The sequence below is a fragment of the Rosa rugosa genome, chromosome 4 (assembly GCF_958449725.1).
Source record: "Rosa rugosa chromosome 4, drRosRugo1.1, whole genome shotgun sequence".
NCBI classification, from domain to species: Eukaryota; Viridiplantae; Streptophyta; class Magnoliopsida; order Rosales; family Rosaceae; genus Rosa; species Rosa rugosa.
Window position 1 is genome coordinate 57,110,108 of NC_084823.1, and position 13,252 is coordinate 57,123,359.

General features: G+C 38.3%; 2 protein-coding genes across 2 annotated transcripts; both read left to right on the forward strand.

Moving 5' to 3' along the window:
• The first annotated feature begins 4,342 nt into the window (after window positions 1-4,342).
• LOC133707123 (uncharacterized) lies at window positions 4,343-13,167 on the forward strand. Its single transcript, XM_062132661.1, has 14 exons — window positions 4,343-4,418; window positions 4,562-4,654; window positions 8,793-9,398; window positions 9,516-9,728; window positions 9,840-9,932; window positions 10,033-10,146; window positions 10,260-10,892; window positions 11,043-11,333; window positions 11,464-11,741; window positions 11,816-11,989; window positions 12,115-12,222; window positions 12,365-12,434; window positions 12,527-12,625; window positions 12,710-13,167. Exons 3-14 carry the CDS (start codon window positions 8,796-8,798, stop codon window positions 12,803-12,805), a joined length of 2,772 nt encoding a protein of 923 aa, XP_061988645.1. The 5' UTR covers window positions 4,343-4,418; window positions 4,562-4,654; window positions 8,793-8,795; the 3' UTR covers window positions 12,806-13,167.
• On the forward strand, window positions 5,065-8,504 carry LOC133745094 (uncharacterized). Its single transcript, XM_062173087.1, has 3 exons — window positions 5,065-7,541; window positions 7,644-7,749; window positions 7,836-8,504. The coding sequence occupies exons 1-3, from the start codon at window positions 5,065-5,067 to the stop codon at window positions 8,502-8,504; spliced, it is 3,252 nt and encodes a 1,083-aa protein (XP_062029071.1).
• Window positions 13,168-13,252: the final 85 nt, after the last annotated feature.

A 13,252-nucleotide genomic window follows, 5' to 3' on the forward strand; every position in this document is an offset into this window, starting at 1 on the left:
ATTTCAAGGTCATCTCGACTTGACTTGGGGAGGACCATGCAATTCCATAATATGAAATCAAGGCTATAACTAGTCTTAAGAGTAACCAGACGTTCATGTTTAACTGTATCAGTTTCCTTGTCATGTATTGCAATATATGTTGCATGAATAACTTGAGGCGCAATCATCTTTATTATTTCGAAATAGAAATTTGAGCGCTTCAGTTGTATCTTGTTTACAATATTAGAGATCGTTCTAAGCCCAAGTTTCAAAAGACGATACTGCTCTTCCAACTGTTGAGCAAATAAAAACACATCGGCCATCACATCACGTAGAGCATCTCCATTCTCTCTTTTTTGTTTTTGACCATTGGTTTGTATCACTATAGGAATGTGATCTGAGATATCTCCATCTGTCAGATGCAATACCCTAGGAGAATCAAATATTTTTTTTCCATTTCACTGAGACCAATCCTCTATCAAGCCTCTGCTTAATGTTATCTTTCTTCCACGTAAATTTACTACCCTCAAAAGGCATGTCATCACAAAGACCACATTCTTTGACGACATTCTTGAACGCTTTTATCTTCGATTTGCTCTTTTTCGGCCCGCCATTTTTCTCATGCTGATATAAAATTTCATTAAAGTCTCCAAAAATTATCCATGGGAGATTCTTCTTAATTTTTGATAAGCTTCGGAGCCACTCCCATGAGCGGTACTTCAATTTTGGGTCCCCATAGAATCCTGTCAACCTCCACTTTTGACCTGTAGGACTTACGTTAATCACGAAATCAAGATAATTGCTTGTCTTATTTAAAAAGTCGTCATTTACATTTGTTTTCATTAACATGGCCAAACCAACACAGTTATCTTTACCGGCTGCCGCTCTGCTTGCAGGAGAATCCCAAACATTTTGAAACCCTAGTGAGGAAGAGACTTCTTTGATAACTTCAGACGACAAGCGAGTCTCTATAAGAAGAATAATTGAAGGTTCATAGTTATTAATAAGAACTTTTAACATATCTATGGCTGAGTCGCCAAGCCCACGGCAATTCCAGAACAAAACAGTAGGATACTTTTCCGGTTCTTCTTTTTAATGAGGAGGAGGAGATTGATGATTTTAATGATCCAACAACGAGAGAAGAATGCATGGAGGATCTGTTGCTTGTGTGCAGTCGGATGGGATTGAGTATGAAACAAGGCGATGAGGGGGAGATCCTGGATATGATCATTCCTTACATTCGTGGATGCCCTATGTATCGCGAGGGAATCACAGTTTTCATGACAAGGGTGAGAGAACATATCGATAGGTGTAGCACCCTCGACGATTTGGAGACGGTGAAGAACGCCCTCAACAGTAGCATTTTTCTAGAGGAATATGAGGACTGGAAAAAAGAGGAGCAGACCATCACCAGTAGGGTGTGTACCAAATCCTCTTCTTACTTAATTGTCTTGTAACTTTTCCCTTTTATTTTTTGTTTTGTTATGTTGACTTCTCCTTGTAAACTTCTGTTTCTCTATTATGTTGCTCTCTCTGACACACAACTGCTTTAGCCTTGTAACTTTTCTCTTTTATTTTAGTTCTCCCTTCCTAGTTGTCTTATGTTGACCTCTTTGACACTGGAGGAGGATATGGCTGATGCTAAGGACCAAGTTAATCAACTGGTAATGCATGAATCCTTTTCTTTTTGACTGAAATAAATACCATTAATGACCAGCATTAGTATTGTAATTTAGAGACTGCTAGGCTTCCTAGGTTCATAAAGACACTATGCCAAAAAGGCCTTCAGACGACACACATCAGACGACATAAGTTTTGTTTTATGTCGTCTGGGTTTTTCAGACGACATAATTTTTTTTTATGTTGTCTGAATATACACTGAAACCATACTGGTTTAGTTTGGAAAAATGGTGAGAATTCAGACAACAAATTTGTGTAGTTGTAGAAGGTGGTGATTTCCTATCTCAAATTTGGATAAATGGTGAGAATTCTGATAACACATTTGTGTAGTTGTAGAAGGTGGTGATTTCCTATCTCAATTTTGGATAAATGGTGAGAATTCTGATAACACATTTGTGTAGTTGTAGAAGGTGGTGATTTCCTATCTCAAATTTGGAGGGATATCCAAAAGTTGATTAATTCTTTTCCCTCTCAAATAGCCGTATGCCTTAGTTGACTGGAATATGTTGTGACATTTAGACAATATTTAATTGTTGTCTAAATGTGGGGGTTGTTTTAAAATTTCCCAAGTTATTTGACTTGTGCTATTTGACATATATCCCTCGCAATTAAGTCACTTTCGTTCTGTCCTTCTCACTCGATCAGTCAGCTCTCTCATCTCGACCTAGAAACCGCGAAACCTAAAACACCAGCCTCGCTTTCTCCTTTTCACTTAGCTCTCTCAGCTCTCTCCGATCTCGGTTCTCTTTCAGCCAATTTCGATTCGGTTATTTTCAATTTGGGGATGGGGTGCCTTTCATCATCGTTCAGTGTTCCGGTTACATAAAACCCAGACCTCTCTCTTTCTCTTTCAGCCTCCTTGATAGACGACGACGGCGAAACAGTCTCATCTCGACCTAGAACCGGTGAAACCTAAAACACCAGCCTCTCTCTCTGTCCTTTTCACTTAGGTCTCTCTGATCTCAGTTCTCTCTCAGCCAATTTCGATTCGGTTCTTTTCAATTTGGGGAAGGGGTGCCTTTCATCCTCGTTCAGTGTTCCGATTACTTAAAACCCAGACCTCTCTCTCTCTCAGCCTCCTTGATAGACGACGGCGGCGAAACGGCGGCATTAAATGACTTTGCTTGGTGTCTCCTTCAATCCGAAGTCAATCACTCAGTGAGTCATCGTCTTCTCTCTCTCAATCTCTCATGGACGGTCGCCGGTACTAGCCCTAGCTCTCCCTCTGTTCTCGAAGCTCGACTGCACCATTGAAGCGTTGTTTTGAGAAAGGTATTGGCTTTAGTCAATTTTTCTGGGATTTATATGATCTGGGTTTCGTTCAATTTCGTTTTTATTGGGTTTTTAATGCATGTGTTTTGTTTCTCAATAGATGAAATTGGTAAGTTTAATTGAAACACGGTTGTTTTGCAGATCTATACCTTCAAATTCTTCACCCCGAAGCAATCAAGAGCCAACACAAGAGTTCCCTACAAGAAAGATTAGTTTGCTATATCGACCATTGGGGCTTGGTTGGTGTGATTGTAGCAAGGTTAGTCCTTTGTACACTTTTGAACTGATTTTGTTAATAGCAGATTAAGAATGGGGAGGACACCGTCCCGATAAGCATGGTTGATTTTTTGAAGAACCAAAAACTGAATTGAGTTTGGTGATTGAAATAATTTTATGGTCTATTTTGTTGCCCGATGAATTGAATTAGTGCAGCAGTGGAATGGTATTTGCCTAAAAGAGAGTAGGTTTTCAATTCAATGGTAGAAATGTGGTGGTATATTTTGATATTTGTTCAGATCACTAGTGCAAGAAAATTTAAGTGGTGTAACTGTTTGTTCTTTTCTTATTGGCAGGGTGGTGTCTCTCTATGTGATGCTGATGATCTGTCTTTAACTTTAGAAAAGGTTAGTCTACTACATATGTGATGATACATGTGGTAAAGATCAATGATTTTTTAATATTCTGGATTAGGATGAAGCACATTTTAAATTGATCATTTCTTTTGTGAGATTGTTGCTTTTGTTTAATTGTGTAGTGGTGCGAGTGGCTTCTACTTTCTGATTTTGTGTTTCTTTTCTTGATAATTATGTTTTATTGATTATACTTTACAGCTGTGCATATACTTCTACTTTGTAATTACTATATGGAGTACTTTCTGTGGTTTGGTCGGTAATCTTGTTACCATAAACTTCTTACTTGCTTTATTAGTAGTTAATGATGTTTTGGTTCAAGTTTTGAGCTGGGTCTTTACAGTAATGCATTTGGATGATTTTCTTTAATAAATGTAGTGATAGTTTGCTAAATCTCTTTTTACTATAGCTCTCAGAATTACATTCCATTGGGTTGGGGTTAAATTGAAAAGAACAAAATGAGAAAAATCAGAAACGGAGAATAATAAGGTTGCTCTTTTAAGAGCTGAAATGTTCGAGGACCCTTTGCTTATGCATTGCTAAGACTGCCATATATGATTATTATTATTATTTTATAAAAGTAAACTCTTAAGGATTGAATAATTCTAGTGCTCACTTTAGTGATGTGTTTAGAGGCTAAATACTCTGAGGTCAGATTGTAACCCCTTTCTACCCTCTTTAAACTTATTTTGTAACTTCTTCATGATGGGTGGTCAAATGTACATCTGCATTTTTTTTTTCTTTTGCCTTTGTTGTACTAACACAAGAATATATCAAATGCAGCAGGAGGGCGAGATTGGCGTACAGGAGAGACGCTCTGAACACAAAGTAACCATTTTGTAAATTTTTATTCCCAAAGTGAGTCGGCAATTTATATGACACTATGATCCTTTATAATATTTTTGATATTTTGATTTTGTTTGTCTTTTTTTCTTGTTTTGAGTTTGAATAATAGTTCTTCTTTTTCTAACATGTTCCTTTTGTTTTGTTGACCTTGATAGGGAAACTTGGTGGTACAAAAGGATTTGTGAAGGAAGGCTCACTGCTAGTAGTGTAGTGGAGAAAAATAGAAGGTTTTTTTGTTAAAATTTCTGGTGAGTCTTCAATGTTTGTGATTTATATATATATATATGAGTCAGCAAGTAGCTAATTATCGTTTTGCTGATGTCTTTGCCTGCACATAATGATTATATGTTTACTGCTAGCTAGTTGAGTATAATCATAAGTTCATTTTTTATTCCGTGATAGAGTATTGTATTATTTTGTATAATAGAAGTATCAGCATGGAATGCAATCTGAACATTAGAATTGTCATGGATCGATGTAATTGTTGCAGCTATATGTGGATGAATTTGTATGTGTTAAGACCACTCTTACCAGTACTAGTCTTAACAAATATACTGTATATTAGAAGTATGAGCATGTTAAGCAATGTTACTTTTACAATTAGCATCTATTTGAGTGTGTTGAATTTGTTATATATGAAGGAACCTATATATTTAAGATGGATAAGTCATGGATGCATGCTGATAGAAGATCAAAGAAGTTTGAGGTAGGAGTAGCAGAGTTTCTCAAGTTTGCCGAGTCTAATGCCAATAACAAAAACAAGATTTCTTGTCCTTGCTTGAAATGTAGTAACACGGAGGGATTTTCTGTTGGAGTTATTAAGGATCATATATTTTGGAATGGTATTAACGAAAGTTATAAGCATTGGAGGTGGCATGGGGAAGCTGCTACATCTGCTATGAATGACAATAGAGTTGAATCTGAAACTGTAGATTGGGAACCTGGGATGGGGGAGAATGATTGGGGCTTTGGGGAAAGTGAGGATGAGCAGATTTCCGAAGACTCTAATGAGTTTTTGAAGTATGTAGAGGATGGGGATCAACCTTTGTACCCTGGTTGTACGAAGACAACCAAGCTGAATGGTCTGATTCAGACCTTCAATTTGAAAGCAAAGCATGGAATGACCGATGCTTGCTATTCAGATATGCTTATCATGATTGGGGGTCTGCTTCCTGAAGGGAATCAGGTTCCTTTGTCTTTGTATGAAGCGAAAAAGACACTTAGTGCTTTAGGGATGGAGTATGAAAAAATTCATGCATGTCCTAATGACTGCATCTTGTATAGACAGCAGCATGCAGATGCACTCATCTGCCCCAACTGTGGTGTTCCAAGGTGGAAATTGGGTAGGGATAAAACTGTGAAAGAAGGGATACCTGCAAAGGTTTTATGGTACTTTCCACCAATCCCAAGGTTCAAACGATTGTATCAATCGACCAACACAGCTAAGAATCTTACTTGGCATGAGTTTGGTAGAAAGAAAGATGGAATGATGCGACACCCAGCTGATTCTCCTACTTGGGAATTACTTGACAAGCAATATCCAGAATTCAGTAGCGACCCTAGAAACCTCAGACTAGCTCTATCTTCTGATGGATTTAACCCGCATAGTTCTCTAAGCAGCAAGTATTCTTGTTGGCCAGTTATACTGGTCACATATAACCTTCCTCCATGGCTTTGTATGAAGAGGAAGTTTATGATGTTAACATTGTTAATATCGGGACCAAAGCAACCTGGTAACGATATAGACATCTACTTGCAGCCATTAATAGATGATCTGAAAATATTGTGGGATGGGGTTGAGGGAGTATACGATGCACTAAGAGGGGACTACTTCAAATTGAAAGCGGTGCTGCTGTGGACTATTAATGACTTTCCCGCATACGGGAACTTGTCTGGTAGCATTGTTAAAGGATACAATGCTTGTCCAATATGCCTTGACCAGACTCGACCTCATAGGTTGAAGAGAGGTAAAAAAATGGCATTCATGAGGCATCGCAGGTTCCTACCTAGACATCATCCGTATAGGAAACAGGCTGCTGCTTTTGACAACACCATAGAGGAGGACCTACCTCCTCTACCATTAACCGGAGAGGAGGTGTTTTCTAGAGTAGAGGGTCTGAATTGTGTGTGTGGGAAAAAGAAACGCTCTCCTCCTGCCAAGGGTGTTGAAGAGCAAGGGAGACCTTGCTGGAAGAAGAAGTCTGTCTTCTTTGAACTAGAGTACTGGAAATATATTCCGGTACGACATAATCTCGATGTCATGCACATTGAGAAGAATTGCTGTGATGCCATCATTGGTACGCTGCTGAACATTCCCGGGAAGACAAAGGATGGGGTTGCAGCGCGTTTGGACATGGTGGAAATGGGTATTAGGGCTGGTTTGAACCCAAAAGTTGGTGCCAAAAGGGATAAATTACCTCTGGCTAGTTGGAACTTGATGCTTGCTGAAAAAAAAATAGTTTGTGGCTCTTTTTTTGAAATGACAGTTCCTGTTAGGTTTTCGTCAAATGTAAGGAATCTTGTCTCTATGGAGGATTTAAAACTTGCTGGTCTGAAATCGCATGACTGTCACACTATCATGCAGATTCTTCTTCCTGTTGCTTTACGTTCTGTTCTTGAGAAGCCGGTTAGGTATGCAATAATCCGCTTTTGCCTTTTCTTCAAGGCAATATGTGCTAAAGTGATCGATGTTTCGAAGCTGGAAAAAATGCAAGCAGACTTGGTTGTTACTGTTTGCTTATTGGAGAAGTATTTTCCGCCTTCATTTTTCGACATTATGATCCATCTAACTGTGCATCTCGTACGAGAAGTTCAGCTTTGTGGTCCAGTATTTTTTCGGTGGATGTACCCCTTCGAGAGGTACATGAAAGTCTTTAAAGGGTGGGTTAGATGTCGAAGGCATCCTGAGGGATGCATAGCAGAGTCTTATATTGTTGAAGAGGCTGTTGAGTTTTGCACTGAACGTATGCTTAGTGATGCTTCTACTGCTGGAATCCCTGAAAGTTCCAAACCACGAGCCCGTAATGCATCCAAACCGCTATCAGGCGCTACCATGATTTCTGTCTATGGCAAGGAGATGCATGAAGCACATCTGTGTATATTGCAGAATACCGAGGATGCAAGTCCTTATTTCATGTAAGTCATAAACTTTTAATTATCATCAGTTTTCCTACAGTCCATGAATTGATTCAATATTTTGTTACTTAAATCATTGAGTTTTCTGTGTTTGATATTCAGTGAACATCTGGAATTGTTGAAGCTTCTCAATCCAAGGTTTTCCAAAAATGAAAAGTGGCTCAAGGATAAACAAAACAAGACCTTTTCTGTCTGGTTAAAAGAAAGGGTATGCGATCATATACTTGATTCTTAGTGATTAACAAAAAATAAGATTTTAACATTACGCTAATGTAATCTATTATTGATTTGAAGGTTTCAAATGAACTGCAGTTTCCGGACAATAATGTTTCGGAAACAATGAGGTGGATGTCAAGTGGACCGAATCATGTAGTGCCGACCTTTAGTGGATACCAGGTTAATGGTGTTGATTTCAACACTAAGGAGCGGGACAATGTGCGATCAGTGCAAAACAGTGGGGTTTTTTTGGTGGCTGATGCAATGCAAGTTTCTAGTGCAAAGGATAAAAATCCCAAAACTAATGATATGGACTTCTATGGTGTCATACAACAAATATGGGAGGTGGACTACTACAAGTTTAGGGTACCGTTGTTTAAATGTGATTGGGTTGAGAATGTTAGGGGCATTAAAGTAGATGAACTAGGGTTTACATTGGTAAATCTGAATAGGAAAGGTCATCTTAATGATGCTTTTGTCTTAGCTAGCCATGTTAAGCAAATATTTTACATTGAGGATCCCCTCGATCCTCAATGGTCAGTGGTTGTAAGGGTCCCAGATAGAGACTATCAAGGGACTGATTCAGATGAGGAGTTAGAAGATATTGAAGTAGAACAACAGCCATTTGAAGCAACAATGCCATCGATCGAGACTTTTGATAATATAGATGGTGATCAGCATAGCAATTATATGCGTCCTGGAGATGAAGCAATATGGGTGGAAAATGACTGCAATCAACGTGGCTGAGGGGAAAAAAAAACATTTAGTTAAAGTTGTTTGTTCATGATTGACTTGTTTTAAAATTTCCCCACCTATGTACTGATGTGTTTGATGAAACATGTATATTAACACTTCCAATTATGTTAGTTATTTCATTGTCTTCTGTGTTGTTTAATTTTGAGTTGTGTTAGTAATTTCATTAATTGCTTTATGTGTTTGTTATTTCATTGTTTTATGTGTTTTTGTTTCATATGTTTATTGACATTAATTGTTAACCTATATTATGGGGCTAACTGTGTTTATTGTGTATTGCAGGTCATGGCTCCATCTGCAAGCACATCAAAAGTTGCTAGATCTATAGCCTTAAGGATGAAGGCGGTGCAGATGAAACGTTGTAGAAAAACCGTCTCTGAACCACCTATTACTTCTCCAAATCGTAAACCTACTACCCCCAAAAAGGCTGCAGCAAGACTGATAGAAGCCAACAAGGCTACCTCTCCTAGGAGAAGTCCGCGAAAACATAAAGCTACTCAGTCCAGCAAGGATGTGTCCTCTAGGAGACGTATGGCACCTCCTAAAGCAGTAAATTCCAAGGTGGCTGTGGCAGCAAAGAAGTCGTCGTCCGGTCGTAAGTCTGCAAAGAGCAAGTCATCCGAGGATTCTGATGATGATGACAACATCACTGGTGGATTGAGGTTGCTTAAGCGAGGGATGGTAAGCATGAATAAAATTACTAGGCGACTGATTCGAGGAAAGAAGCTAAAGGTGAATTCTAATGCTGATGGGGAGCCAATTGGGAAGGCAGCTAAGGAGATGCAGTCATACATTGGGGTGTTAGCACGCACCAAGATCCCAATATCTATAAATGATTGGAGAAATGTGCCTTTGGATGAAAAAGACAAGATTTGGAATAGTATTCAGGTAAACAATCAGTCGATATATAAGTTGTTGCTGTTCACTAATTTACATTTCATTATTCTTATTTTTTTCAAAACACAGTAACTAAAGCTATGATACTTTGTATTCGTTAATGTGTAGGATGCTTATGTGGTGCCAAAAGAATGGAAGAAATTGGTGATTACATCAGCCGGCCACAAATGGAGAGAGTTCAAGAGCAAACTAACGAACTGGTACATTATTCCCTATCTGGATTCTCCTGAACTTTTAAAGTTCCCTCCAGATGATTATCGATCCATTGAGGTAGATGAATGGAATACGTTCGTGGCTGATAGAACTTCAGAACAATTTCAGGTTTCTCTAATACCATACTTGGACATGCAGTTGTGGAACAGTTTATGCATTATTAGTTACTGATTATGCAAATACTAAAATATAATGCATAAGTTCACATATGCTTTGTAGGTACTCCGTGAAAAGCAGAAAATAAAGAGGAAGGAGAATAAGTATCCTCATCGATTGTCACGGAAAGGATATGCTAACTTCCAAGAAGAATTGGTCAGTATTCGTCTTACAATCTATTTACAATATATTTGTTATTCTTTTCGGTTTACATAAAGCTGATCATGATCTCACACGTATCTATTCATATTTATAGGCTGAAAAAATACCGATTGAAGAATTGGATCGTGCTACGATGTGGATAAAGGCCCGGCAAGACAAGAGCGGCAACTTCAAAGGGCCAGCAGTGAAGAAGAAGGTCGAAAAAATTGTAAGTTCAGTTTTTTATAATTGTTTATTACTTGTTGTTTTTTTTTTTTTTTTTTTTCCAGGTTTTGTATCCGAAGGATAATTTTTGTGTGCTGTGATTGATGTCTATATCAGGAAAGTTTGAAGAGGAAAGTGTCTGAAGGAGAAATCAACCCTGAAGGAACAGATGATGTTCTGACTTTGGCGTTGGGAAATCCTGAGTATCCTGGTAGGGTACGCGGTGTTGGTGGCTTCGTCAAGCCTTCCGCATATTTTCATCTACCTAAACGCCCAATGCTAAATGTAGAAGATAGTGTTAGGGTAAGTGTTAAGAAGATACTAGCAGAAGAGAAAGAAAATATCATTGCTCAGGAAAGAGCCAAATGGGAGTTGGAGATGGAGCGACAAATTGCTAGGGAAAGAGCTGCTTGGGAGGAAAGATTTCAGAAGTTAGAAGCGATGGTTAAGGGAAAAGAGATGCCAGCTGACTCACCCAAACCTGTGACACCGCTGAATGATTTAGGCTCTGGTCAGGGCAGCTGTTCAAGGCTACTTGAACAGGCTGGTTTGAAAGCTATTGAAATTCAAGCCGCCAAAACTGCCAAGAAGAAGTTAGTTTTAGGGGAGGACCAGCAGAAAGTAGTTGAAGAGAATGAAGTCTTTGTGGATGGGGAGCTGAACATCAAACTAACCTCGATTATTGAGGAGGAGGTTAGGAATGATTTAACTCCAAAAAAAAATGCAGTTGTGGAGCAAGTGCAAGTGCCGGTAATTAATCGCTACCCTAGCTTTACTTTCTTTTTCCTTACAATTAGTTTTCTTTTCTTTTCTTTACAATTACATTTGATCAACCATATTGATGACATTGCTGCCTCAAATGTGACTAATGCTTACATATTTTTTGGTTTGAATTAGCAGGTTCAGTCCACCAATATTGTCCAGTCAGGGTGTAAACTTGCGATAGATTCATTGGACAACATAGTGGCTGAAGGAACGATCATTGAAGTGGATGTTGAGTCCAGCAAGCAAACCATCCATGGTGTTCCATTGGTTGAGGAAAATGTCCGAGTGTCGATCACCAAATCTATTGTTGCCAATGCTTTGCTACCAATTCCTATTAAGGATGAGATTCTGTTTGTCCGCGATGCAATTGGTACATGCATTGCTTGGCCTAGAGACTGGGTTATACCCACTGCAGCTGATGCAAAGGTAATGCAGTTTGCTTAAATTATTTGTCATTTTTAACCTTTTTATTCTTACCAAAATGACCATATGAGCTGCTATATTACATCATATAGAAATACTAATCATGCAATGTTATTTTTTATATCAATTGCAGCAACAAAAGCATAAAATTGTGAGGAGGAAAAAGAAGGATACATATGATGATTTTTTTGATCATGATGATTTGGACAAGCTGCCACCCAATTTGCCTCCACCACTTAAGACGTTGGCCACATGGGCTAATGATAACTTAAAGGATGGGATCACCATCCACACAACCTTAGGCGAGGAATTATTTGGATATCGAAAGAAGGTCGCCATCTTCAGAAGGGATGTGTATGCCATGACCAACATGGAGGAGGTTTCTGCCGGCTGCGTTGTGATGTATATGAGGTCTGTAATGCATTTTAAATGGAGTTGTTAATTCAGTGTTATTGAATGATATTTTGAGACTTGTGGTTTTACAGCTTCCTTTATCAAGTGTTGAAGAAATCGAAGATGCTTGACATGATTGGCTTCGTAGATCCTGCTAATACTGGTGTCATTGGCTGTGGAAATCCGACTGAACGGGCTCGTTCGTTGTCAGTTTCTTATGAAAGAGGGAAGCCTGGTCAGATTTTTTTGGTCCCCTATAATTCAGGGTACGAAAGCTTCATTCATGCATTTTTGTTTTTGTAAATATTGACTTTTGATCTCATAAATATAGCAATGCAAGTACCTAGATCAGATTCATGTTGGTATTGATTATCAAAAATTTGAATGCCAGCTGTCATTGGATGTTGACGGTGGCGAACCCCACTGAAGAAGTTGTGTATTTTATGGATCCGCTAAAGAGGCGACTCATCACCGGTGAATGGAGAACTATTGTGGACAAGTAAGTGCAGCTAGCTTGTTGGTTTTTTGTTGGTATTATGTACAAACAGTTTAGTCCTCTTTTTTTTTTGCAATCTTTATCGATTCTCAATTTATAAGTTGTTAGTTTCATCATAATTTTGTGTATTATGTTGTTGTTGAAGCTCCATCAAAATATTCAATGCCCAAAAACATAGGAAAGGCCGAAAGACTGTTCAATGGAAAAACTGTGCAGTATGTGTTCCCCATCTAGCTAACTATTTATATTTGCATTTTTCTAGTTCAGGCAAGGTTTATTAGGTACTGAAAATATTTATTTCTTTCAGGGCATTCCGGAGCAGATGGGTGATAAGACTTGTGGATATTGGATTATGCATTACATGAGGGATATAGTAGAGGACAAAAACCAAGAGTGGAGTGCTAAGGTAATCAGTAACTAATTTATTGTACTAGTGATTTATTGGATTAATTATCCATTGTTATGCATAACTAAACTTCTGTCCTTGCAGTGGGAAAGAAAAGCAAATCACTATTACACAATGGAGAATGTTGATGTTGTCCGGGCAGAGTGGGCAAAGTATGTTATGAAGTTCAGAGATAACTAGTGCATGTGTAGGTTTATTAACTAGTGCATCAACTTTTGGACATGGATAGTTGATATATATATATATATATATATATAGGCCAGATTTTGATTGCAGTACTGCTAGCTATTTTGCTTGTTGTTTAGTTGGTTGCCCACATTGTGTTGTGCTTCTGGTTTATTAGCAAGCAGTACTGCATGCATATATTTTGGTGGCTGCCCAGTTTAGTATATATGGGCTGTTTAGAACTGTGATGTTGATGATTAGGTTCTGATGTTGATGATTAGAACTATGTACCTGAGACAATGGTAGAACTGATGTTGATGATTAGAACTGTGATGTTGATGATTAGGTTCTGATGTTGATGATTAGAACTATGTACCTGAGACAATGGTGGATTAATGGAAATTGCAATGAATGATTTTGGATGTGGATTTTATGGTTTCAGGAATAGCCAATTTTAATTTC